Source organism: Carettochelys insculpta, chromosome 17, assembly GCF_033958435.1.
Source record: "Carettochelys insculpta isolate YL-2023 chromosome 17, ASM3395843v1, whole genome shotgun sequence".
NCBI classification, from domain to species: domain Eukaryota; kingdom Metazoa; phylum Chordata; order Testudines; family Carettochelyidae; genus Carettochelys; species Carettochelys insculpta.
This window is the reverse complement of record NC_134153.1, coordinates 8313267-8336844: the sequence shown is the minus strand read 5'-3', so window position 1 is coordinate 8336844 and position 23578 is coordinate 8313267. Positions and strand designations below refer to the sequence as shown.

General features: G+C 46.8%; 1 protein-coding gene across 1 annotated transcript in view; it reads left to right on the top strand.

The window, feature by feature from the left end:
• COL9A3 (collagen type IX alpha 3 chain) overlaps window positions 1–23578 on the top strand; it is a 71666-nt gene that overhangs the window by 26524 nt on the left and 21564 nt on the right. Inside the window, exons 11-22 of the mRNA XM_075012156.1 lie at window positions 3339–3392; window positions 4006–4059; window positions 5211–5264; window positions 6190–6243; window positions 7590–7643; window positions 9046–9099; window positions 10203–10256; window positions 12511–12564; window positions 13944–13988; window positions 16018–16071; window positions 16786–16839; window positions 22373–22426. Of these exons, the coding sequence (XP_074868257.1) occupies window positions 3339–3392; window positions 4006–4059; window positions 5211–5264; window positions 6190–6243; window positions 7590–7643; window positions 9046–9099; window positions 10203–10256; window positions 12511–12564; window positions 13944–13988; window positions 16018–16071; window positions 16786–16839; window positions 22373–22426 (639 nt within the window). The remainder of the gene's footprint in view (window positions 1–3338; window positions 3393–4005; window positions 4060–5210; window positions 5265–6189; window positions 6244–7589; window positions 7644–9045; window positions 9100–10202; window positions 10257–12510; window positions 12565–13943; window positions 13989–16017; window positions 16072–16785; window positions 16840–22372; window positions 22427–23578) is intronic.

Below are 23578 nucleotides of genomic sequence, written 5' to 3'. Positions count from 1 at the left end.
GGGAGCTGCAGAGTCAGCACTTGGGGGGGTGGGCAGTGTGCAGAGACACCCCCCCGAGGGGCCAGAGGGATGCTTTTGGCATCTTCTGGGAGCAGTGTGGAGTGAGGGGGAGCAGGGAGTCTGCCTTAGCCCTGTTGCATTGTGGGAAGTGACAGTAGCACCCAGGGGTCCCGGGTCATTTTAATCCACCTGGGCCCCTGGGTCAGTTGCCCACTTTGCTCCCTCCCATGGGTGTGTCTGGAGATGTATGTTGTACTGTGGGGGGCATAACTCTCACAACCACGTACCATTTCACCCTATTGCCCAAATATCTTAGAACCCAGCTCTCCCTTTTTACAGTGTACTGCTGCCGGTCTGTGATTGTCAGGCTGCAGGGGGCCTTCCCGCACCCTTAAAGACAAAGGGTACTTAGGGTTTTGAAAGATTCAAAAGACAGCAGGTAAAAGTTTCCAAAAGCCCCCAAGGCACATTTTCAGAAGTGACCAGGAATTGGGGTGTCGTATACTTAGCTGCTGTTGAAAAATTTAACCTTCAGCATTTAGGAACTGTAACGTGGGCAGGTCCCTCATGGCCAGTGAGCATCTTCTGGTGCCCTGCCTGTTTCCCCCTCTTCAGGACCTTTTAAGAATTTGCTGTCTATGGGCAATTCTGAGAAACTCCTCCAGGGGTCCCATTTATTTAGTCCTTTTGATATGCACTGGCACCAAGGTATTCAGCTTCCCTAATAACATGAACTCCCACACAGCCTGCTTCCCTAGAGCCCTCTGCAGATACAAAATTTGTATCCGCATTGGCATCTGTATCTACAAAAATGAGCCACGGATACCCACATCGACATCTGTGGATGCGGATGCCTGTGGATTTGCAGGGCTCTCCTCATCCCACCTGTCCTTTAGTCTCTCCCCTGCATGTACAAGGTCTGTTCCAGATCTCCCTGCTTTGAGAACTTTCTCCCACTTTCTTACATAAGCATTTCCCTGCTGACTCACGATGTACTAAGTGTCTATTGACATGATGCAGTCCCAAGAGAGTCCCACTCCCCACCCCACTGCTACTGCTCATTTTTTATCCTAAGATCACCTGATTTAGTGTGGGGGAGTACATCTTCACAACCAGTTGTAGTGTTGCCGCGGTCGATCTTCCGGAGTTCCAATTAGCGGTCCTGTAAGAGAAGCATTAAACTGAACTCACAGGGCGCCCGGGTTGGTACCGGTACTCCTGCCCCTCATTAGGAGTAAGGGAAGTTGAAAGGAGCCTCTGCTCCGATAGACTTCCCACTGTGGAGGTGGTGCAGAGGCCCAAATTAAGGTAGAATCATAGAACGCTAGAACTGGACAGGACCTCGAGAGGTCATCGAGACCAGTCCTCTGCCCTGATTGATCTCTGTCTAATCAGCCCTCAAATATCTCCAGTGATGGAGATTCCACAACCTCACTAGGCAATTTATTCCAGTGTTTAACCACCCTGTTAGTTAGGAAACTGCCTAATGTCCAACCTAAACCTCTCTTGCTGCAGTTTAAGCCCCTTGCTCCTTGTCCTATCCTCAGAGGCCAAGGAGAACAATTTTTCTCCCTCCTCCTTGTAACCCTCATTTAGGTACTTGTAAACTGCTGTCATGTCACCTTCTCAGTCTTCTCTGTTCTAAACTAAACAAGCCCAGTTCTTTCAGTCTCTAGACCTTTAATCATTCTTGTTGTTGTTCTCTGGACCAGCTCTAATTTTTCCATATCTTTTCTACAATGCAGTACCCAGAACTGGACACAATATTCCAATTGAGGCCTAATCAGCGCAGAGTAGAGCGGAAGAATGACTTCTCATCTCTTGCTCATATCACCCCTGTTAATGCATCCCCGAATCATGTTTGCTTTTTTTGCAACAGCATCACACTGTTGACTCTCATTTAGCTTATGGTCCACTATGACCCCTAGATCCCTGTCTGCAGTACTCCTTCCTAGACAGTCACTTCCCATGCTGTACGTAATTAATGTAGCAGGAGCTGTGTATCTTAATTCAGCCTTCCCCTTTGGTTTAGACCTGCCCTAGGTATAGCTAGTCCTGTAATGGGGGCTGGTTTAACCCTTGGCTTTCCAGTCGAAGGGGCACATCTGTTAGCCGATGGTCAGGTGAGATGCCATTATGCCCTTGTATTAATATGAGATTTCAACTGCCAGGGCAGAGCTCACTAGTGACCAGACTGAGAGCTGCTGAAAAGCAGCTAGGTTCTTTGTTTTGTGTTCAGGTTTGCACAGTAACAGGAGGAGTCAGGTTACCACTTAATTACTTTGTTTATTTATCTAACAAATTAATCTCTTACTGTTACAATGTTGCTTTGTTTGTTTACCTAACGAGTTAAGCTCTTGTGGTTACAATTGTTACAAGGTTTATACTTTGATTACAAATAGCTAGCATACACTCTAATTCATAGATCTATACTTGTTAAATGCGTGCAAAAGAAATAAAAAGTAAAATACCTAGAGGGTCTTATCCTCACCCCTGCATTACCAACGTGGCTTGGCCAGTTTTCCTCTCAATCCCTTGGGAAGAAGTCCTTTGTCCCTTTTTCCAGGAGTCAGGCGTTCCCGGGGACCTGGGGAGACCCCCACCCTCCTGTCCGGCACGAAAGATGATTGGAGCTCAAATAGGGGGTCTGCCGGACCCCTCTTTTGTACCCATTGGGTCACATAGGCTTCTTCCTTGGTTTAATTGAATTAGACTGTCTGATACTGGTTCTCACAGGGAGTTCAAGGGCGTAGTTTACACCTGTGAGGTAGACAATTGAGGGCATTTGTGTCTTAATGGGCCGGAGATTTTCCTCCTGTCTGGGACAAGCGTCCTGGCGAATCAACTGATGGTAATTAGCCAAGAACAGTCTGAGGCCCAGCTGTTAATTAGCCCATTGTTCTTAGCTTTGCTCCGGGGCTTCAAAGACCGTGGCTAAGATAAGCCCATCTGCGTGCTCAGGCATTCCAGCAGTGGGCTATTCCTTTTAACCCTTTCATGCTCTGAAGCACCTAGGGAAGACAAGATGGAGTAGAGCAAAAGGGGGTGGGTTCTGTCTGGCTACATCATCTTCCTCTTACAGGAACATACCACTCCTTGAAAGACATTTTGAACATGTTAACCATGCACAGCTTTAATAGCATGCCTTTTAATGGAAACATCTTCACCAAATGCAGCTCCTGTCCAGGAAATGAGGAATGTTGCTATGCAGCAAATGTGTAAATTCCTCTCCAGTAATTTCAGTCAATTCCCTACCTCACTATAAATCCTATGTGCCCCTTATGTACCTTAGCCCAATGCAGGGTGATAACGAAATGCAAATTGTTCTCTATTTTTAGGGGCATACAGGCCACAAAGGTGAACCCGGGGAAACAGGAAAAGATGGTGAGAAGGTAAAACTCTGTTGAAGAAAATCAGATTTTTCTTAAGAGCATAAGACGAAGGAATTTCTCTCAGAAGGATGAAAGGGCAGTGTGAGGCAAATGATCAGTAGCCTCCATCAGTGTGTGTGTGTGTGTGTGTGTGTGTGTGAGCTCAAAAAACGAATAATTTCTATTATTACAAATTTTCATGAGTGGATTCTCAGTTGGCACGTCCAGTTTTGCCATGCCTGGTTTTGCAGCTCATGTCAAAGCTGTCTTGATCACACACCCTGTAGTTTTCCAGATCTGAAGAAGTGGGTCTGTCCCCCAAAACCTAATCAATTATTTTGCCAGACTTTGAAGTACTACAGGACTGCTGTTTTGTTTCTTTGTTGGTTAGTTAGTTGTCTTAGGGATCTGACCAGCTGATACTGATGCTATTTGCATGTGGATGAAATTGCACAGAGGGGAGAGACAGAACCTGAGGCCACAGTTTGTGGGATGGTCTGGGAAGGTGATTGGTGAGGAGGGTCAGGATGGGGAGATTCCTGGGCAGGGAACTGCCAGGAGGGAATTCCCCTGGGGTGTAGGGTGTATTTGTCATTTCATCTTGTCTAACCTCTCTCTGGTTTGCTATCTCCAGGGAGACCCAGGCCCTCCAGGCCCACCAGGGATCGTAGGCAGCATTGGCTTGCAGGTATCATCTGCCTTCAAACCAGAGCATTCTTGTGATGTTCCACCAGTCACGCAGGTTTTGGTGTGAAATGCCAGTGTCTGGGGAGCCGTCCATGTGCCTCTGGGCTCAAGTTTCAATAACAGGCAGTAGCGGGCCAGATCCACAGCCACGGACGTCCATGGAAAGACTCCCTTAGACCTCTGGGGCCTTGCTTTGGGCCCTGCTAGTCGTGCCACCTTCTGGATGAAATGTTAGAGGGGCTGACCCCGCCGCCCACCGCATCTCTGGGGCCCAGGTGGAGGCTGAAAGCTCATAACATGTTGGAAGAGTAACAGGACCGAGCTCTGCACAGGGTCGTATGCATCCCCGATGTAGGTGCCTGGCTGCCACACTGCACTCTGGCGGCTGGGTCAGGGAATCAGGGGATTTCTGGGCACCACTGCGTACAGGCACCACCCCAGCAGCTCCCATTGGCCGCCTGGCAAACAACACCTCTGCTCTTGTTTCCCTTCTTGTATCCCCAAATAGAGCTCACACAGGACTTTTCCAGTCCAATTACAACTGCCCTCCATCCCTTGGGTCTGGTTTAGTAACTTAAAGTTCAAAGCGAAACACAAAAGTCTTCTCTTCAGCCTTCACCGTGCTACAGACCAACCGCCCACCACCCCTCTCCGCTCTGGTCAGCATCCTTCCTGCCATAGCAGACTATTCCCAGCCCTTCCTAGCTGGAGCAACTCCTGGACACAGGGTTTTCATGGCAGGAGCCTCTCTCACTCTCTGCCATCCCATTACAGCCTCCTGAGCAGCCCCCGTTCTGCAGCCTCTGCCTGCCGTACACAGAAAATTGCCCAATTCCCCTCAAGTGGGGCTCATTCTGTAACGAGGCCTGGCTTGGCCCCATGCTCCTCACCCAAGGATAAACCCTCCCCTCCCGAGAATACTCTTCCCTGAACCTATCCGCTGCCCCAAGCAGAAGAGCCAGCCTGTATTGTCTCAGTCTGAGACCTCTATGCACTGGGGAGAGGTTCTTAGGGATGGGATTTGTCCTCCACCCCAAAAATCCCTATGCTCATTGTCATTTCTTAAGGCTTCTTTGCCTTGATTCTTAGGCATTCGCTCCCTGTTCTTTATTTGAGTGACTGGCTTTTAACTGGTTGTTTTGTCTCTCCTAGGGGCCAAGAGGGTTAAGAGGCCTCACTGGCCCAAAGGGTCCGGTTGGGGACAGGGTAAGTAAGGGTCGTCTTCTCCAGATTTTCTCCTGGGCTTTTTCCTCATTAGACTCATACAGAATAAAATCCAGCATCCTTGTTAGACATCACGGCCTCCAGTTAATTCCCTGTCCATGTCCTTCAAGAGCAATGCATATAAATTTACATGTGGCATTATTACTTGTTGCTCTGTGGGCAGAGTGGACCGGGGAAGCCCCATGAGGGTGCAAACTGTGCATCTAGCCTGCAAGCGCTCCGTGAGGGGGACTCATTTTGAAGTCAGCAGAAGTTCTTAGCATGGACTATCTGCAGATTGGACCCCATCTTTGTGGGAGGACAAACTGATCACCTGGGAGGACACGCAGGCGTTATGGAGCCTTGCAAAGGGGCAGGAAATTGAACCTCTTTGGAATGCGTTGCATGGGATTCCCATCTGAGAAGAAAAGCTGAAAAACAAGTGGGAGGACAAAGATTTTTCAAACATGGAAAAATATCATGAACAACTCACGTCCTAGGGTCCGGTTGTGTACCACTGACTTCACTAGGGGCTTGGTCCTCCTCTCGCTGCACGATGGGGACTGAGCAGCATGGTCATCTTGAGGTGTGCCTGGGCATTAGCTCAGGGGCTACCAGCTGAGCTTGAAGATGCCACGTTCTTCTGTAGGGTTAAGTATGTTACCAAGGCTTTGCAGTCGTGAGTGTTGTGAGTCTGATGAAGAGATAACAGCCAGGAGATGCTGAGTGAAATACTGTTGATTTAGACCAAGATCCTCTGCTGGATTCCTCTTAAAATCCAAGCATTTATTAAGGAGTATGCTGTGTGTTTTCAGTGGCACGTGTATGCTTTCTTGCTTGGTAGTAATAATTCAGCTAGGGGCATGACTAGGTTCTGCTCTAGAAGACACTCAACAGCAGCATTTTAATACTGTCTTACTGTTTTTAGGGACTTACTGGTTTCAGAGGGCCACCGGGACTCCCAGGACCTCCAGGGAAAGCAGTATGTATCCAGTCTTACTTTTTTAGCATTTCTTTTGAGTCCTCATGGCACTGACTTCTTATGTCATATTGATGCCTAAGGTGTGCTTTCATCCTGCCAAACCTTCTGCTGCCAGTGAACAATGCAGCTGTCCCATTCTCTCACCAGAAATAACACATGTTGGTGTCAGACCCATGCCCCCGAGATGTGCATGTGCAATTGTGTTTCCACACAGCCCTCCTGGCCCCCACTACAAGCCCCACATCTGACTTGGGATCGTTCCCGTCTTCCACAGCCTCTGATCCTTTCAATTAAGAGCTTCATCATCTCCCTGCCCTAGATTTCATTCTCCCCTCCTCCTCAAGCAAGCACAAGTTTGTTGTAGTCCTTGTAGGTTCAATACCTCCCACAGGTCTTCACTGGCCACCTTTCACACACACACCCCCCACACACACATTTCGGCAGACGTGGGTTCTCCTTTTGTGTGCTTCATTCACACCTTCTGTGCGGGGACATGTTCCGCTTGGTCAGAGGAGGTTGAGCAAGCTCCACATCTGCTCTCCTGCAGTTCCCTCCTAGTGGCCTGATCCTGAACTAGAAAACCGCAGCCCATCCGCACCGAGGTGAAATACTCTGTTCTGTGCCAAGGGTGCAGCTACACATCCTTTTTGCACCAGTCCTGAGTGAATGGGATACTGTGGTGGGCTTGTGGGGGACAGAATCCACACACCCTTTTCTGGGCAGTTCTCTAGTCTCTGTAGTGCACCCCATTATGAGTCCTATTTAGGGACACTTGATCCATGGGACTGTGGGACCCCGCAGCCACACCATCCTCGCTGCCTGCCTTGCCACCTAACCTCTCCCCCATGGGGGTTTATATGGAGCCCAGCTCTGCATTGCACGATGTATGCAGAGTTTCTTATCCCATTTGCTTTGTAACCATACACTGTCACCCCCATGGTGGGACTGCAACAGGTCCACTACACTGGGGAAATTCACCTTAAGTGAAGTAAGTCAGGTCTTGTCATTTCCCACAAAGCTGGCATTGAACTGCTGCAATCGGGATTCAAGGGGCAACAGTTGAAGGTTCTCTGCTGCCCCACCACCATATTTAACAAACAAAGTAATTCAGAGGAACGTGGGAAGGAGAGTCCCTCTCCTGGGAGAATCACTCTCTGAGCGCCTCTTGCAATCCATCCCTGTGCACGGTATTAGAGTGTGTAACTGTGAGAGCATAGAAGAGCTCCTAGGGTGACATGGACATCACTGAAGCCAAAGCTACCTAATTCCTGGGAGCTGCACGGAGACCATTTTAGTGTTGGCCATCAAGATGAAGATGGTAAATGGCTTTTCTTCTGTCATTCTAGGGAGTCCGAGGAGACAGAGGGCCTCAAGGATACAGAGGCCCCAAAGGTGATACTGTAAGTGCGATAAAACACTTGCTTTATGAAATAGTGAGCATGGTGTCCAAAGAAATCTAGTTTACAGTTGTTTTAAGATTTCTCTCTCTCATTCTGTTTGTGTCACTTTGCAAGCAGAAGGAACAATTCTCAAGGTAGATTAGAAACTGAGAGCCTTCCTACCACTGGAGGAGAGGCACTTCTGGGTAGAGGATACATAGGTAGATGGATTCAAGGAGAATCCTTGAGTCTGTTTAACCCAACCCTGTGCTCCAAAGAGATCTCACAGCACTGCTTTTACTTTCCAGAGTGAGATGTTATGACTCTGAACCATGCCACATGTCAACTTAATCTCCTCCTTGCAAGAAGTCCTTCTTAAATGTGTCTCTGTAGCAACTGCTATTGATCAGTGGGTGGAAGATAGTTCTGTTTCCCATTCTGTCATCAACTCTCTGACTGGCCTTGGGCAAGTTGTGTAAGCCTGTTGTGCCTCAGTTTCCCAGTGGGTAAAATAGGGTTGATGATATTCATCCTTATAAACCACATTAGGGTCTGTGAATGGAAATCACTGGATAACTGCAAAGTAATGGTAGTTGTTATTTCTATGAATCAGATGTTTACGTCATGGACAATAGTGCATTTCTGCATGTATCTGGTCACATTTAAGACATGTGTCTGGTCACGTGTCAGAGCTTTTGGCAGAATACTGCCTTCTGCACGGTTAAATCATCTGTTGTATCTTTTTTGCCTGAAGTCTGAATTCAGGCTGGAAAAGGGGATAGAGTTCAACAAGATTTCTATGCGCCGTCTAATCCTTTTTCTTGCTCCATTGATCAGACTGATCCCTGATATTTCCCATCAAGCAGGGAGCCAGGGAGGGGAAGGAAAGGAGGGGTGTTTTCCCCACCAGTCGGAGAAAGCTGAGCATTAAGACTCAGCTTGGTAGCTGTGTCTAGCATTCTGCAGCTAAATATTACCTACTCAGCTACCTCCCATTTTCAAAAGTGCCCGAGACACCTGTGACTCACTGAAAGTCAACTGGACTTAGGCCCCTAAATGCCTACCCATTTAAGTCACTTTGGCTGAGAACACTAAGTGGAGCAACATCTAAATACCTTTAAAAGTCAGGACCTAAAAGCTGAGAGCTTCATTCAGCAGTCCTTGAGCTCAATGTGAGTTCGTGTGCGTGGGTCAGCCTGCTGGCTCTGATGTGACGAGCGCCCATCGTCTGCTGGTCTCATGCACCAAAATGAGGTGGTTATCCCTCTGGGGATCGCTCGAGGTGAAACACAAACCGAATGAAATAAACCTATATTGGTAAAATTTGAATGTTGAATTTCTTTGGTGCTTTTACCTAATGCTACCTATCCTGCTTCTCTGGATATTTCCATAACTGTGTGATGCATGACTTGTCTGCTTCTAGGGTAGACCCGGACCAAAAGGATCACCAGGGACCAGTGGGCCCATTGGAGAACCTGTAAGTCTGATTTTAAATGACAAGTCTCCCTGTTCCCTAGTTCAGGACTTTACAATACAGCAAATGTTAGAAGTATTGTTGTTTCTGTATGGCACTGATTCCACATCAAGATCTACATTCCAAATCTGTCTGAACTTGGACACAGAGGGTCTGTTTATACAACTCTTACTCAGTCTCATTCTGTAGACATCAGTGGCAAATCTCCCTCTGACCTCAATAAGTTGGGAATTTGGTGCATTGTAGTTGGAGAGACTATTTGCCTGACTGTGCAGTTACACCTACAATTTAATGCCCATTTAATTTAATTAAATGTAATGCAACTTCATTTTTCTGCTGTGGGCTGTCTAATGGGCAGGGTCTGCAGATGTAAGACCTGTCAGGGCTGAATTTAGAGGGTGCACTTAAAATGTAGCCCTGAAATAAAGTCAAATCACTTACTGGTTCCATTATAAAAGTGGCTTAAGATTTAAAATACAAATTGATCCTCTTTGGTCCAGCACTCTGGTCAAGAAACATACATGGTCCATTGTCACTTTGGTTAGCCACATGTCCACTTACTATGGGTGTGGCCAGGCTTACCTGGCTGGGTGTTCTGTGTTGTTGTTTAGCTCTCATATACCCCTGAATACCTTCTAAGAGCCCACTAAGCAGTGCACGTGTTGGTAGTGCAGCTAGGCAATATTTACCTCCCATGGCTTGGCAAATTCTCTGGTTCAGCACCAGTCAGGTCCCCAGGATGCCAGACTAGAGATGTTCAACATATATAAAGGTCAGTAATCTGAACAGTGGATATCTGAAGTTCGTGTTTGTGGAATTTGTTTGCGCGGCGTCCTCTGGAACTTAGATTCAGGGAGGAACTGTTATGATCTAGAATTTATGTTGTAGTTAAGAATAGATGTTCTGCAACATCATTTCCACAATTAGTAAAACCTATAACCAGCGATAAATTCATAGGAACATACTGCTTGTTAATAATTTTGGAGGACTTTGTAATTCACCACTAAGAGACTGGCAAACCGGTACGTGTTGCTGAACTTTGCATGAGACTTGGCAGTCGATAGTGTCTGTGTCACAGTCTTATTCTTCCTCGTCTGCTTATTCAGGGCTTGCCTGGCAAAGATGGACGAGATGGAACCCCTGGGCTGGATGGTGAGAAGGTTTGTACATTCCTATTGAACCACTCAGCACACAGAAAGATTTCCACTGCACTCATCCACCGTGCAAGGGTATAAGCTTTCCTGGAGAAAAAGCAAAGCTTGAAAGACTTTGCCTCATGAGAAAAACAATGTTACTAAGGAAGAAGCACTACTTTTTCCCACCCCCTCAGTGGAATGAATTTTACTATTTGCACCAGTGTGGCGGTGACATGCACCATGGAGGTGAAGTGTGACACATCCCCGTCATATTACTGCACATTACACAACTTACGTGATGCAAGTGGGGCCGTGGGGTCCTGAGTGTGAGAGGTGGCTCAGGGCTGGGCCAGAGGGTTGGGGTGCAGTGGTATAGGGGCTGGGGTTGTGGGCTCCAGGGCAGGGCTGGGGTTGAGGTGTTCAAGGCTGGGATAGAGTGTGGGGGTGCAGGCTCTTGGCAGGACTGGGAATGAGAGGTTTGGGGTTCAGGAGGAGGACTCCATGTTTGGGGAGGGGCTCATGGTTGGGGTACAGGAGGGGGTGCGGGGTGTGGGCTTTGGGGGTTTAGGAGGGTACTTAAGGCTGGGGGAGGGCTCAAGGTGGGCAGGGGGTTATGGCTCTGTCTTACCCAGGCAGCTCCCTGATGAGGGTGGCAAGGAGGGGCCCCTTCCCCTAGCCATGGTAGCTCTGTGCTGAGGCCAGCAGAGTGGGGCTCCTCCCAGCTGCCCCCAGCAGCTGCAGGGCTGGGGAGAGATCTCTCTCCCCATTGCAACCCTGAGCCCTTGTGCAGGGCTCAGTGGGAAGCTGTGCGTCCTTGCAGCTTAGGGGGAGTTTAGTCCGTGGAAATGCCAACGAGAAGTGAAACCCAAAGACTGCGCAGTGTAAAGAGCAGAATTAGCTGATATTACCAGGGTAAGTGGCCGATCCTTATTACACAATGAGCTCCTTATTTGTGGTGAAACCTGCCCAACAAAGGGGTCTCATTACAATAAGTGGTTAATATCAGGCCTCAGGGTGGTAGGAGGAGAAAGGGGCAGTTGCACTGGGAACCAGTGTTTCAAAGGGGCTTGGAGCTCAGGCCACCACCACTGCCATAGTAGCAGTGGCCAGTACTCTCAGCTCCTTTGAAATGCTGCAGCAGCACTGCCCTGCATGGCTTGGGGCCAGGCGGGGGGATGGCAGCAGCGCCGTGGTCCAGGCAGCACTAAGGGCTGACTGCATTAGGCCCCACCCTTTCCCCCCTTAGCCCCGCCCCTTCCAGGGCACAGAACTGCCTCCCCCATCCCACTTTGGCCCAGAGGCTGCCATGGCTTTCAGCCCCACTGGTTAATATCCTTTCAGAGCTGTTGGTGGAGACATCCTTCAGTTCTCATCATTTACTGTTCCAGGTAGAGACTTGGACATGTAACTGAGAGGCTCAGATTTCTGAAGGAGAGCATGGCAGATGTTCTCAGGGAATATGCCTGTTGTTCCTGGGGAAAAGGGACACCCTTCACACACGAGAAATTAGGGGCTGTGGGTAGAGTCCCACAAAAACACTTAAAAAAAAAGTCACTGGGAACTGAGAGCCTACCTCCTGTAGGTGCTTTTGGAATCTCGTCCATTGTATGCAGACAGGCGCTGCTCTGTGCGGTTACCACTTTTGCATCTTCTAAGACCAATTTGTGCCTGCAAACATGGGTTTTGCCAACACGACAGGTGTTCCCCTGTCTTGGCAGGTGCACTCTTAGAATTGTTGTCCGGGCATGTGTCCAAAGGCCTGTTTCTGACCTCACTTGCACTCATTTTGCATCAATGTAACTTTATTATAGATTTCAGGGGAGTGTTTTTCTCTCTTTGCACCAGTGTCACTTAAAACAGTTTTAGGCTCTATAAAGATTTACGGCCTAATTCAGATCTTGCGAATAGCCATGTAAATCAAGAGTAACTCACTTGGGAACAGTGGAGTTGCCCTGCTTAGAAGCTGGACAGTGACTGGAAAATCTAATCCAAAATATCCCACTTTGAACATTAAACTTAAATGTCAGAAGGGTTAGATGACTGTCTGTGGTATAAGAATAAAAATGAGTACAGATTTACCAAGAGGGTCTAAACAGGCTTAATTCACCCAATGGAGCTTTTCTAAAAGCACAACTTACAAGTGAGTCTGGAGCCTGTAAATGTTATGGATGGAAAATAAACCCTGCTCATAAGATGTCTGTCTGCTGAAGAGTCTCCTCTGACTACTGACTAGCATCAGATCAGTCGATTGTTCGTTTTAACTGGTCTCTGTTTACAGGGTGATGCAGGCCGCTTCGGTGCTGCTGGAGAGAAGGGGCCGAACGGACTTCCTGTGAGTATCATGGAATCATTTCCATAAAGGAATCAGAACATCTTGCTCCACGTATGAGTTGTACTTCTCTCTCATTGGGCTGGTGTGGGGGAAGCCAATAGCTGCTGTTTCACCCTGGCCAGATTTTGGAAGATATTGGGGCATGTAACTTCCACTGGGAGGCACCCATATGTCTTTCAAACTCTGTCCAGTTATCTCAGTCTATTTCAAACCTTCAAGTCCATGAATAAGACTCTCCTGCCCCTGGTGCAGGGTAAGAACCCCAGCTGTCTGGGTGTAGGATATGTTAAAGATTGGAAGTAATTCAGGACATTCAGAAAGTAAACCATGGCAATGCAGCTAGAAATGTGATTAAAGAGAAATTATCTGATCTGATCCAGTTGCAGCTGAAAGACTTTGTTAGGGGTTTAGGAGAAGATAACACAATTCTGTCCCCTGCAGTGGGTGGTAATCAACTAGTAACACTCCAGTTTCTGGTGTCAGTCCTAGCTGTGCCAGTGTAAAGTGACGCGATTAAAAACAGTACACCTCCCACACTGCAGCCACCATAGTGGAGCGGCTGAAATCTGAAGCACGTTGCCAAGGTATCGGCGTGCATCCTAAGATTTCCAAAATAAAACAAAGAGGAAAAATTTTAGTATCATAATGACTTTTATCCCTTAGCTTGGGGAGCTGCAGGAGGGCAGCATTTGCAGTATTCCTACCGCAGTTCTACTCTAAGGCATTGGACAAATTATTTAACATCGCTGGGCTCCAATTTCTTCATCAGTAAAATGGGGATGCAAAAACTTAACCTGCCCCAGCTTTATAAAGCTTTCACTGAATGCTTATATAAGTGTAAACTACTGTTGTTTTTGTTGTATGTTTCCTGTACTTTCTCATTTATTGTCTTTGGGAGGTGTATTTGCAGCACAATGTATAATGAACTGGCTAGTAATGTCTACCTTTAGTTTTCCTAGGGAAAAAAGTCTCTAACAGAAACATATGCCTTATGATTCTAAGGGCAGGTATACACTAGACCTTAAAGTCTATCGTAGATATGCCGTTCCAGCTACAGCAACTGTGTTGCTGGAGTCCACGTATCTACAATCAACTTATCTGGCCGTCCTCACTGAGGGAGGTCCACAGGAGAAACTCTCCTGTCGACCTCCCTTACTCATTGCAAGAATGAGGAGTACAGGGGTTGACTGTCCACCCCTGGTAGTTAGATTTTGCACATTCCCACTAGGGGCATAAAATTGAACCCTGGAACATCGATCCTGACCAGGTCAATCTGCTAGGGAGTGTAGATGTACCCATAAATGTTTAATCAGACAGTAAACGTTACTTTCTACAAACTGCACAATTTCTGTTCTTGTGATTATTTTCCCCCACCCCAGGGGCTACCTGGAAGACCAGGTCCCAAGGGCTCAAAGGGTGAACTGGTAAGTAAAGGTTAAGTTTCTCCTGGGCAGCTATTAAGTGTATCGACTTAGTGTATTGTAGTCTTAGGCCCAATTTAGCAAACACGTACACACATGCTTAATTTTGAGTACCAAAGTGGTCTAACCAAAGTGTGAGGGCTAAAAGCGTGTGCATAAATATTTACAGGGTTAAGTCCTTGGGGATCAGGGCCTGCGTTTCTTTTTAAAACTGACCTGCTTGATACTCTGCTTGCTGTGCACATATCATCATCTCAGTTCTTACGTAGTAGGGCTACATCTACACTGCAGAGATCTTTTGAAAGAAGTCCTCCTGGAAGATCACTTCCAATAGTATTTCTTTTGAAAGAGCACATCCACATGCAAAAAGGCAGATGAAAAGAGTGATCTGCTCTTTCGATAGACAGCGTCCACACAGCCCCTGCTCTTTCGAAAGAACGGGCCAGGAATCGAAAAATCAGGCTCCCTAAGGACAGTTCTTTCGGCAGAAAGGGCCTGTGGAGTGTCTGCACATTTTCTTGTGAAAGATGTTGCTCTTCCTGAAATGGGAGTGGAAGAGCACTTTCGAAAGGAGTGCCGCGTTCTTTCGATTTAATTTTGAAAGAACACCGTGTGTGTAGACGTTCCACTGGATATTTCTAAAGAGCCCCTTCTTTTGAAAAATATTTCATAAGAACTTGCTAGTGTAGACGTGGCCTAGGACTTTTGAAGATCTTGCTGTGATGGGTATTCTGGGAAACTGAAATGCAAAAGTAAAAGATAACAAGAGTCAGTCGCCAGTGAGTAAATACCCAGTGCAGGGGTGTTTGTTCATAGGAAGATCTCTCAAGACCGAGTTTCTTTAGACAGTTTTCTTTTCTTCCAAAAACCACAAAAGGACCTCTGATAACCCCACCAGTGGCAGAATTTTAGAATTTGCCTCTGTGCTGCCAAACGTCAACCCTGAAGTCCGGAGACTTGGCACAGCTGCCACACCATATATGTAACATGGCACTGAGTAAATCGGCATCAATGGTTTTCTTCAGGATAAGCTACCCAGAAGTTTTACATCACTGCATTTCATTCCTACACCTTGAAATGTCAGGCTGGGTCTCAGCAGTGTTTGATGAAAGAAGTATTGCATATGGAGCATTGAGTTTAGTTCTGGGCCCCGCAGTATAAAAAGCATGTGGATGCACTACAGACAGTTCAGTGGTGGGCAACAAAAATTAGGGGGCTGGAGCACATGACCTATGAGAGCGGCTCAGGGATCTGGGCTTATTTAGTTTGCAGAAGTGAGGGGTAATTTGATAGCTGTCTTCAACTTACTGAGGTGGGGCTCTAAAGAGGATGGAGAAAGGCTACTCTCTGTAGTGACGGATGGCAGAAGAAGGAGCAATGGTCTGAAGTTACAGCAGGAGAGGTGTAGGTTGGATATTAGAATAAACTATTTCACCAGGAGGGTGGTGAAGCACTGGAATGCTTTACCTAGAGAGGGGGTGGAGTCTCCATCCCTAGAGGTTTTTAAGTCCCAGCTTGCAAAGTTGTCCTGGCTGGGATGATTTAGTTCAGGTAGATCCTGCTTTGGGCAGGGGGCTGGACTCGATGACCCCTTGAGGTCCCTTCCATCCCTAGCATTCTATGATTCTGTGAAAGATAATCTGCTCATTAAAGTGTATTTGTTCTGACTTTCACTCTTTCAGTCTTCTGTTTAACATTGCTTTATTGTTATTTACTATATACACAGCCTGCTAATCCTCATGCATCATGGTGCTCCCTGATTGTTGTCTGAGGTCAGGAGGAAATTCCTCCGACACATTTTGCTTTATATAGTGGCAGCCCCAGCACGTGCACTTTAGCATACCTGAGCAATAGAGTAATATGCTATAAGAGGCCATTCTTTGTATTTTATCGCTGCCTTTTAATAGGTTTTGTTGTCTCCTCTCTCCATCAAGACTTTAATTACATCTTTTTCCTTTCAGCTAGTTGGTAGGGAAGTTACAGAAGTCATTATAAATTTCCACCCAGTTGACTGTCTGTTTTCCTCCTATAGGGTAGTCCTGGAGAGATGGGAGAGGCGGGACCATCTGGAGAACCAGGTATCCCTGTAGGTATCTCCGCATCTTTCATATATCACAATCTTGGGTCAGTGCCTCTCACATTCTACTAGTACATGCTGCTTCTGAGACACAACTGAGCTTTGCCTATCTGTAATAAGTGATATGGGCCCTTCTCTCACACATGTGCACATATGTGTATGGTTTTTATGCAAAGGTGTATACAAGTATGTGTACACAGTACGATAAGTAGGGCTGACAAATCAGTCCCATACTTGTGGATGTAGAAACATTGTGTGACTGTATCCGTTGAATGCAATGGGAGATGTCAGTCATGTGTCCGTTCTTCACAAGCTATTCCGCTTAAATACTGCTTCCCCTGCTGCAATGGGGTCAACAAGGTCTGCTTAGGGAGGCAGTTTGCCCTACTAGATAGGGCAGTAGACTGGGACCCAGGAACCCCTGGTGCTGTTGGTGGCTTGGTGGATGATCTTACGCAAATCGTGTCACAACTTTTTGGCCTCAGTTTCCCAAACTGTAAAATAGGGCTAATGATACTGATCTCCTTTGTAAAGCAGTTTGAGATTGATGGATGACCAGGGCTGTATAAAAGCTAGATGTTGTTATTAAATAGCTGATACCCATGAATTGACAGTGATGGGAGGCACCAGTGATTTATTTAGGTAATAGTTTTATAGTGGGTTGGGGTGGGTGGCATTCCCGCTTAAAAAACAGCACAGATAACTTTTTGATATTATTGACAGGGTGATGCTGGTGTCCCCGGTGAGAGAGGAGAGCCTGGACCTCGAGGATCATCTGTAAGTACCACGTTGCTTCTTCAAGTGTAATCTTTCTGCAGTCAACGCATAGCTCAGTGATCAATCTTCAGAGCCCTCCTCAAGCTAACATAAAAGGCTGCATCTTCTGTTGGAATAACGTCAATGAGTTTGCACCAGCAGAGAATTTAGCTAAATGGGCCAAAGTCGCCTCTCTTTTACATCAGGGTAAATGCAGGATAACCAAACTGAAGTCACCCTGCTTGCTCCACATTTACACTGAGGTAACGGAGAGGAGGATTTGTCCCATGTGATTCATGTGGCAGGTGCATGTGCATGAGGGCAGCTTGGACAATCGGCACCTTCTCGAGTTGGTCATGAGAAGGGATCGGTTTTTTCCTTGACTGAGGATAAATCGGCACTAAATTGGAAGTCATGTTAGGTTATTTTGGCATGCCTGGCCCCCAGCACTCGAAGCATGAAAGGGCTTCCCTTTCATCCTGTCCCGAGGGGGCTGCGGGGCCTGGGACTCATCTCCCCACTGCCACAGGTGCAGGGCTCAGAGCAACCCCTCCGCCGCTTCAGGCCTTGACATTCCTCCATCCCCGCTCCACCCCGCCTTCTCACGCCTTGCTCCTGCTCTGTCCCCCTAACCCTTATGCACGGCGGCAGCAGCAGCAAGGACTGCCCTGTGCGCTAGGCTTCCTGCTGCCTGCGGAGACGTGAGGCGCAGCAGGCTGGGAGGGCGGCATGGCAGAGCAGAGTAAGGCTGTTGGACTGCTCTGGCTCTTGCCACTTGTGTGGGAGCAACTCCTGCTGCCATCACCTCTTGTAATACCCTGGGTTCCTCCCATCCATAGGATGGTTGAGGCAGCCACCGCAGGGACCCCTAAAAGCCCAGGGCCTGGAGCAGCTGCCCTCATTCATCCTCTAGATGGGATGGCTCTGGAGTGTTGTCGTGCAAGTCTAAGGCCAGAATGATCCCTGTGAGAATCTAGTCTGACCTCCTGTGTAAGACAGGCCAGAGAATTGCCCCAAATAACTCCTGTTTGAATGAGAGCAGATCTGTTAGAAAATCACTGGATTTATGATGGAGAAATCACCCTGACCCTAACCGAATTCTTCCTGTGGCTATTTACCCTCAATGTAAAAAAAAAAATATGCTGTGCTCCTATTCAGAACTGGTCTGCTTCAATTTCCAGCCATTGGGCCATTGTCTGCTGGATTTAAAGAGCCAATTGTCAGACATCATAGCTGTAAAAACTGTTTACAGCAAACTGTGGAACCATACTGCTCACCTAGTCCAATTGCAGCCTCAAAACTTGTAAGAGGCGCATTGCAGGGTTTGTGAACGTGCAGGAAAAACGTTGCACTCTTTCATGGAAAGTTGTGGCAGTTTGTGGTTTGCATTAAAATCACATACAACTCATAACCACACAGTCAGGTGCAGAAGAAGATCAAGTTCAGGATCACCGATGGAGGCTGTTGATAGAGTGGGCAGTTTTTCTAGGGTCCAGTAATTTAAAAGACTGGACTGTGTAAATCACTGTGCAAAGACCAGTGTAGCCTGGTCTGGGCTGTGCTTGAGAGGTAGCTGGGCAAGGCTACACCCTAACCCCACCCTTTCCAACCAAGGCTCCTCCCCTTCCACTTAATGCCCCGCCCTTCTGGTGGGCCAGGAGTGGGCACCCTCCACATTGCCCAGGGCCCAGCTAAGTCTGTCACCAGCCCTGCTCGTGTTTGAGGCTTTTGATGAAATTTTGTTTTAGGGGTTCATTCAAATCCACACGGTAAGACAGCACAGATCATAGAGGATCTTGGAAAAGTAGTCAGTGTTTGTGTGAAACGACACAGAGGGGATTTACACAGCTATAATTACTCGGATTTCTACCCTTACCTGTAAATTATGAAGAATTATTTGTAAGAAGCATCTCATCCAGTCTTGTGTTCCAAACACGATGCTTCAAATCCCTTCGCAGGGCACAGGAGATACAACTAGGAAAGCTGTAGTAAGGGAAGAGTCTATAAATAATTGAATTGCTGCCCACTGGGTCCCTGCAAAATAGTGTAAGATGGGGGGCTGATGTTGCCAATATTATATATTCCAAAACACTATTTATTTTCCTATTATACCTCATCCGTGCAATTGTTGTGATGAGCTCTGAGTTTACAGCTGTTTTTCATCTTAAGTATTCTTGAAATCAAGATGCCTACCAAAAGTCTGAGATGATTTCTTTGGGCAGAAATCAAGAAATGTAGTAAATTATTCTTCTAAACAACCAGCTTTTTAAACTTCCAAGAAAAGGGAAATAAACCTCAGAGATACAAAAGTTATTTTTTCTGTCCCTAAATTTCTGAGTAAAATTGTGCGGGGGAGAAACAATAGTGAGAAATTCTGTTGGAAAGGCTGAATAAAAAGAAATGTATTGTGAAAGGGAAAGGGCCAGATTTTTATCTTAGAACTCATCTATGCTAGAAAAGTTCACTTGTTTAACTAGATCATGTTAAACTGGTACAAATCTCTCCATCAAGTGCACTAACACCATCTTAAGCCACGCCTGTGTCTACTAACTTGTATCGGTAAGTTAGCACCTTATGCAAACTCTATATAAGCAGGATTAAACTGGTGTAAATGTGTCTACATTAGGGGTTTATACGCGTTTAACTAAATTGATTTTGTTAAACCTGTTTACTTTTAAAATCGAGGCTTTACTTACGCCTGTGAGACTCCAGAGTAACTCCTCTGACTTCAGTGGAGATCAGGATCTGGCTAAAACTATTTAAAAGCATTGGCACATAAGAGTTATTTTCAATACCACATACTTTATGTTAAGTGTCTTGCAGAAAACAGAGGTGTAAGTAATGTAGTTACACTGTTAAATGTGAAAATGAAAGCAGAAAGAAAAATTGAGAGCCATGAAAGTATCATTGTAGTCAGTATAGTGGCTGTATAAAAATGGCACTACTTAATTAAATCTGCTGATCGGATTTATTCTAGGTCGTGGCTTCTTCCTGCAAAAATTAAGTTTTGGGAACTGTGCAGAACTAGCTCACAGGCTGTTTCTAAGTTGTTAACTGAGTCAATCTGACGCAGAGTTACTGAACGACAGTGTCTGCAGAACCTCATGATGCCATTTTCAAGCAGTCTCTTTCGTGGCAGAATTTCACTTACACAACTGATTTTGCTCTTTGCTTCAGTGGCATCATGGCAAGAGGGGTTCCACAATGATTCAAATGCTTGTTTTCGCAGCTGTTTGTCTTGCTATCTGTGCTCAGGTGGCTGACAGACCTGCCAGGCCCATGGGCAAGGTAGCGGGTGTGGCTCCATGTTCCTGAAGGGGGCGGGGCCTCGGGCAGAAGGAGTGGAACGGGCAGCCATCGCTCAGCGCTACTCAGAGTGTGCTGCACCATGGTCCCTCCCGGGGCAGCCCTCAGAGCTGCCTGGAGGGGAATATGCAACACTCCAATGACAGTTTAAAGGTCCTGGGGATCCGTCTGGCTCCAGGGACCTCAAACTGTTTCAGATCAGTGGACCTTGGGGCAGGTGCCACCTGTGTCGTGGGCCTGTTTGTATTTCTCTGATAAATACGCTGCACCTAAATTGAGAAAATATTACTCAAAAAGTGAGGGTGGACTGGTCAAATGAGAGAATTGGTAGCACGTGTGAAGTTCTAGTCTTGAGCATGTAAGTCCTACTGACTTCAGAGCTTACTGAAGTGGTGATCTTTTTACTTAGCTTACTGGCCTGGGACCGCTCATCTGCTAAACGACAGGCACATGCCGAAGTACGTCACTGAACTAAGGTCTGAGTTTGATCTCACTGACAGTGGCTTTACAGCAGTATACCTGTGATGTTAATTAAGTTACTGATTTAACACTGGTGTGTATTCCTGGCTTGTATAACAATTTATGTGCTTGGGACAAAAATACATTGCTGGGGTCAGACAAAAAATATAACTAATTCTGCAGCAATTTCCGAAGCTCTAAACAAGGGGTAAATTCATCGGAAGTACATAAGTCCCATTAATTTTACAGTGGGATTTCACCTCCTAAGTCACATAGGTCTTGAGAAAATTGCACCTGGGCACCAAAGTCCTATTGTCAAAAGTGACTTGTTGCTTAGTCTTAGTCTCCTAAGTCACTTAGGCCCTTTTAAAATTTGACCCAGCATCTTTTTTGGTGTGTGTTATTTTCTCAGTAGGGTACAGCCTAGAGTCTTGTATGCAACTCCTAATTGTCTGTCAGAAATGTTTTTAGGTGTCATAACAGAAATCACAGAAGGTTGCATTTTCAAAACTCCTCACCTAAGTTGTTGATGCACAATGTGCCTGCACAACCATCCATTTTTGCAAATGGGCGTGATTGCTGGTTTTCCATGTACCGGTGTACGAACCCTATCATGCTTTCATATCTGCACGAGTGTATTTCAAGAGGGCAGGGTGTACACTCAAAGGCCTAACTTCCAGAGGGGCTGCACACCTGCAGCAACTGTTCACGTCACTTGAAATGGTTGATGCTCAACATGCCTTGCAATCAGGCCCTGGATTTTCAAAATGCCAACACAAGCTGTCCTTTAATTACTGGGTTTCTTCCTAACATCATCTGACAATTCATTAAGAGTTGAAAACTGGTTCAGTTAATTAATTAGCTTAACCTGCGTGCAGTTAAATGTGTGGGATCAAGTTAATGTTGGAGTTGCTTGGAACTCCAGCTACTGGTTTTATTTCCCTCTTGAAAACCATCAGGCATATATGTCAGCCTGCTAAGAACAAAACAGTCTGTATTTTGGCAAAGGCACAAAGGGATTGTCTTGTGTTTTCGGTTCCTGTGACTTAACATGGTAGCTCATAAAACTCCTGTTAGGGTGTAAAAATGCCACCCAATGAGGCCTTGACCACTCTGGTCAGACCACTAATGTTGGTGGATCAGAGAGCCCCAGCAGCTGGGAGTCCTGAAGTGGGCCAGGGAGCTGGCAGCAGGGAATACAGAGCTGGTGGCTGGGGCCAGCAGCAGAACCCAAGCACATTGCCTGGCAGCTGAGTCCAGGGCCAGTAGGGGAGCCTTGGTGGCACCCAGGAGGGAGCTGGACCAGGTCTGGCAATGAAACTGGGCCAGCATTGTGGAGTCTGGAAGGACCCTGGGAGAGCAGCTGGAATTGACCTCCCCTAGTCCTGCAAACTCCCTCCTTCAGGACCAGTCAGGCCTCCAGGATGCTGGACCAGGGAGGTCCATCCTGCACTGACACATTTCTGGGGCTCCAAGCGTAGGGGAAGTGTGCTCAACATGTGTTCCATTGTGCCTATTTCTTAGTCCCTTGCATTCATAAGCACCAAATGAGTCTAAGCCTTGAGTCAAACAGAAATAATCATTTTTGTTAATGGCCATTATAGGAATGAAGTTCAGCAAACAGTGAGCTGCATTATAATGACCATCTAACAGCACGGCTGTTAGGAAGACTTCCATTCCCCGAGAGTGCCTGCTTTTTGTCGCTACTACAAAGGCAATTTAATTGTGTTCATGACTCGATTGCTTCTGAATTATCTTTCTTAATGATGCTTATTCTTCTCTTTCTCAGGGTGCGCTTGGTCTTCAAGGCGCATTGGGAGCACCAGGTGTAAGAGGCTTTCAGGTCAGTAAGCTTGCAATTAGGGTAATTTAGTACACACCAGATCATAAGCATTTGGTGCCTGTGCAAACTTCTGGCAGCGATAATTGGGTGAGCTTGACCAATGATTTTCGATTGGGTTTCAACTAATTGGGACATCCTTAATACCTTCTTTGATCTAACACAGCGAAAAGGGGAGAGAGGCAGAGGGAGGGCCAAACTACTATTACGGGTTGAACCTCTAATCTGGCATCCTCGGGACCTGACCAGTTCCAGACGAGAGAATTTGCTGAACTATGGGAGGTCAATAGTGTCGAGTACATTACCAACCCTTCCACTGCTCACTGGGCTCCTAGAAGATATTTAGAGGTACATTCCAGCTCAATAATAGCCCAGAACACTGAGAGCCAGGATTGGTGTCTGTAAACAAACTTTATGGGACTGCTGGAAAGTTGGCCACACCCATGATAAGTGGTCGTTCAACTAACTAACATCATGCCGGATTATGGATGTTGCCAGACAAAATAGTTCTGGATTAGAGGGGTTCAACCTGTATGTCCGCTGCAACAACAAACGCCGTCTTTGATTCACAAATGCAGAGGAAGTCTTTGGAGTTGATCAGTCTGTATTCTTCTTCAGCGGAACATTCCCAGCCCACTAGCCTTGTGTCCTCTGTGCCCATCCTGGGGACCTTGCTTTTAATCCTGCCCTCTCCAGCTAAAGTGGTGAGGGCTGGGTCTATGCCACAAACCAGTGCCAGCATAACTCTGTTGGCATTGAGCTGGAATCCCAGACCAACAGAACTGCACCAGTAGAACCCCAAGTTGAGATGCACTTTTACTGGTAAAACTACGCCTTTGCTGGTATTACTGCTGTCAGGCTGGGGTGAAGCAAATACTGGCAAAAGTGCAGGTTTGCCCCATCCGCTGGAGCGCTTTGCCAGTTGGTTATGGTGGTATGGCTGTGTCGGCAAAGCCTGCCAAGTGCAGGCCATCCTAGCATTCTCATGGAGCCCGAGCAGCAAAACAGCTGACTTGTCCAGAGGGTCCGCTCTGGAGCATCACTCAGTGCTCCAGGTCCAAGCCAAGCCGTGCAGATGTCATGAAGAAGCCGATAGGCCAGCCTTACATGGGTCCTCTTCTAAAATTGCACTGAATTACGAATCTGCAGGTTTCC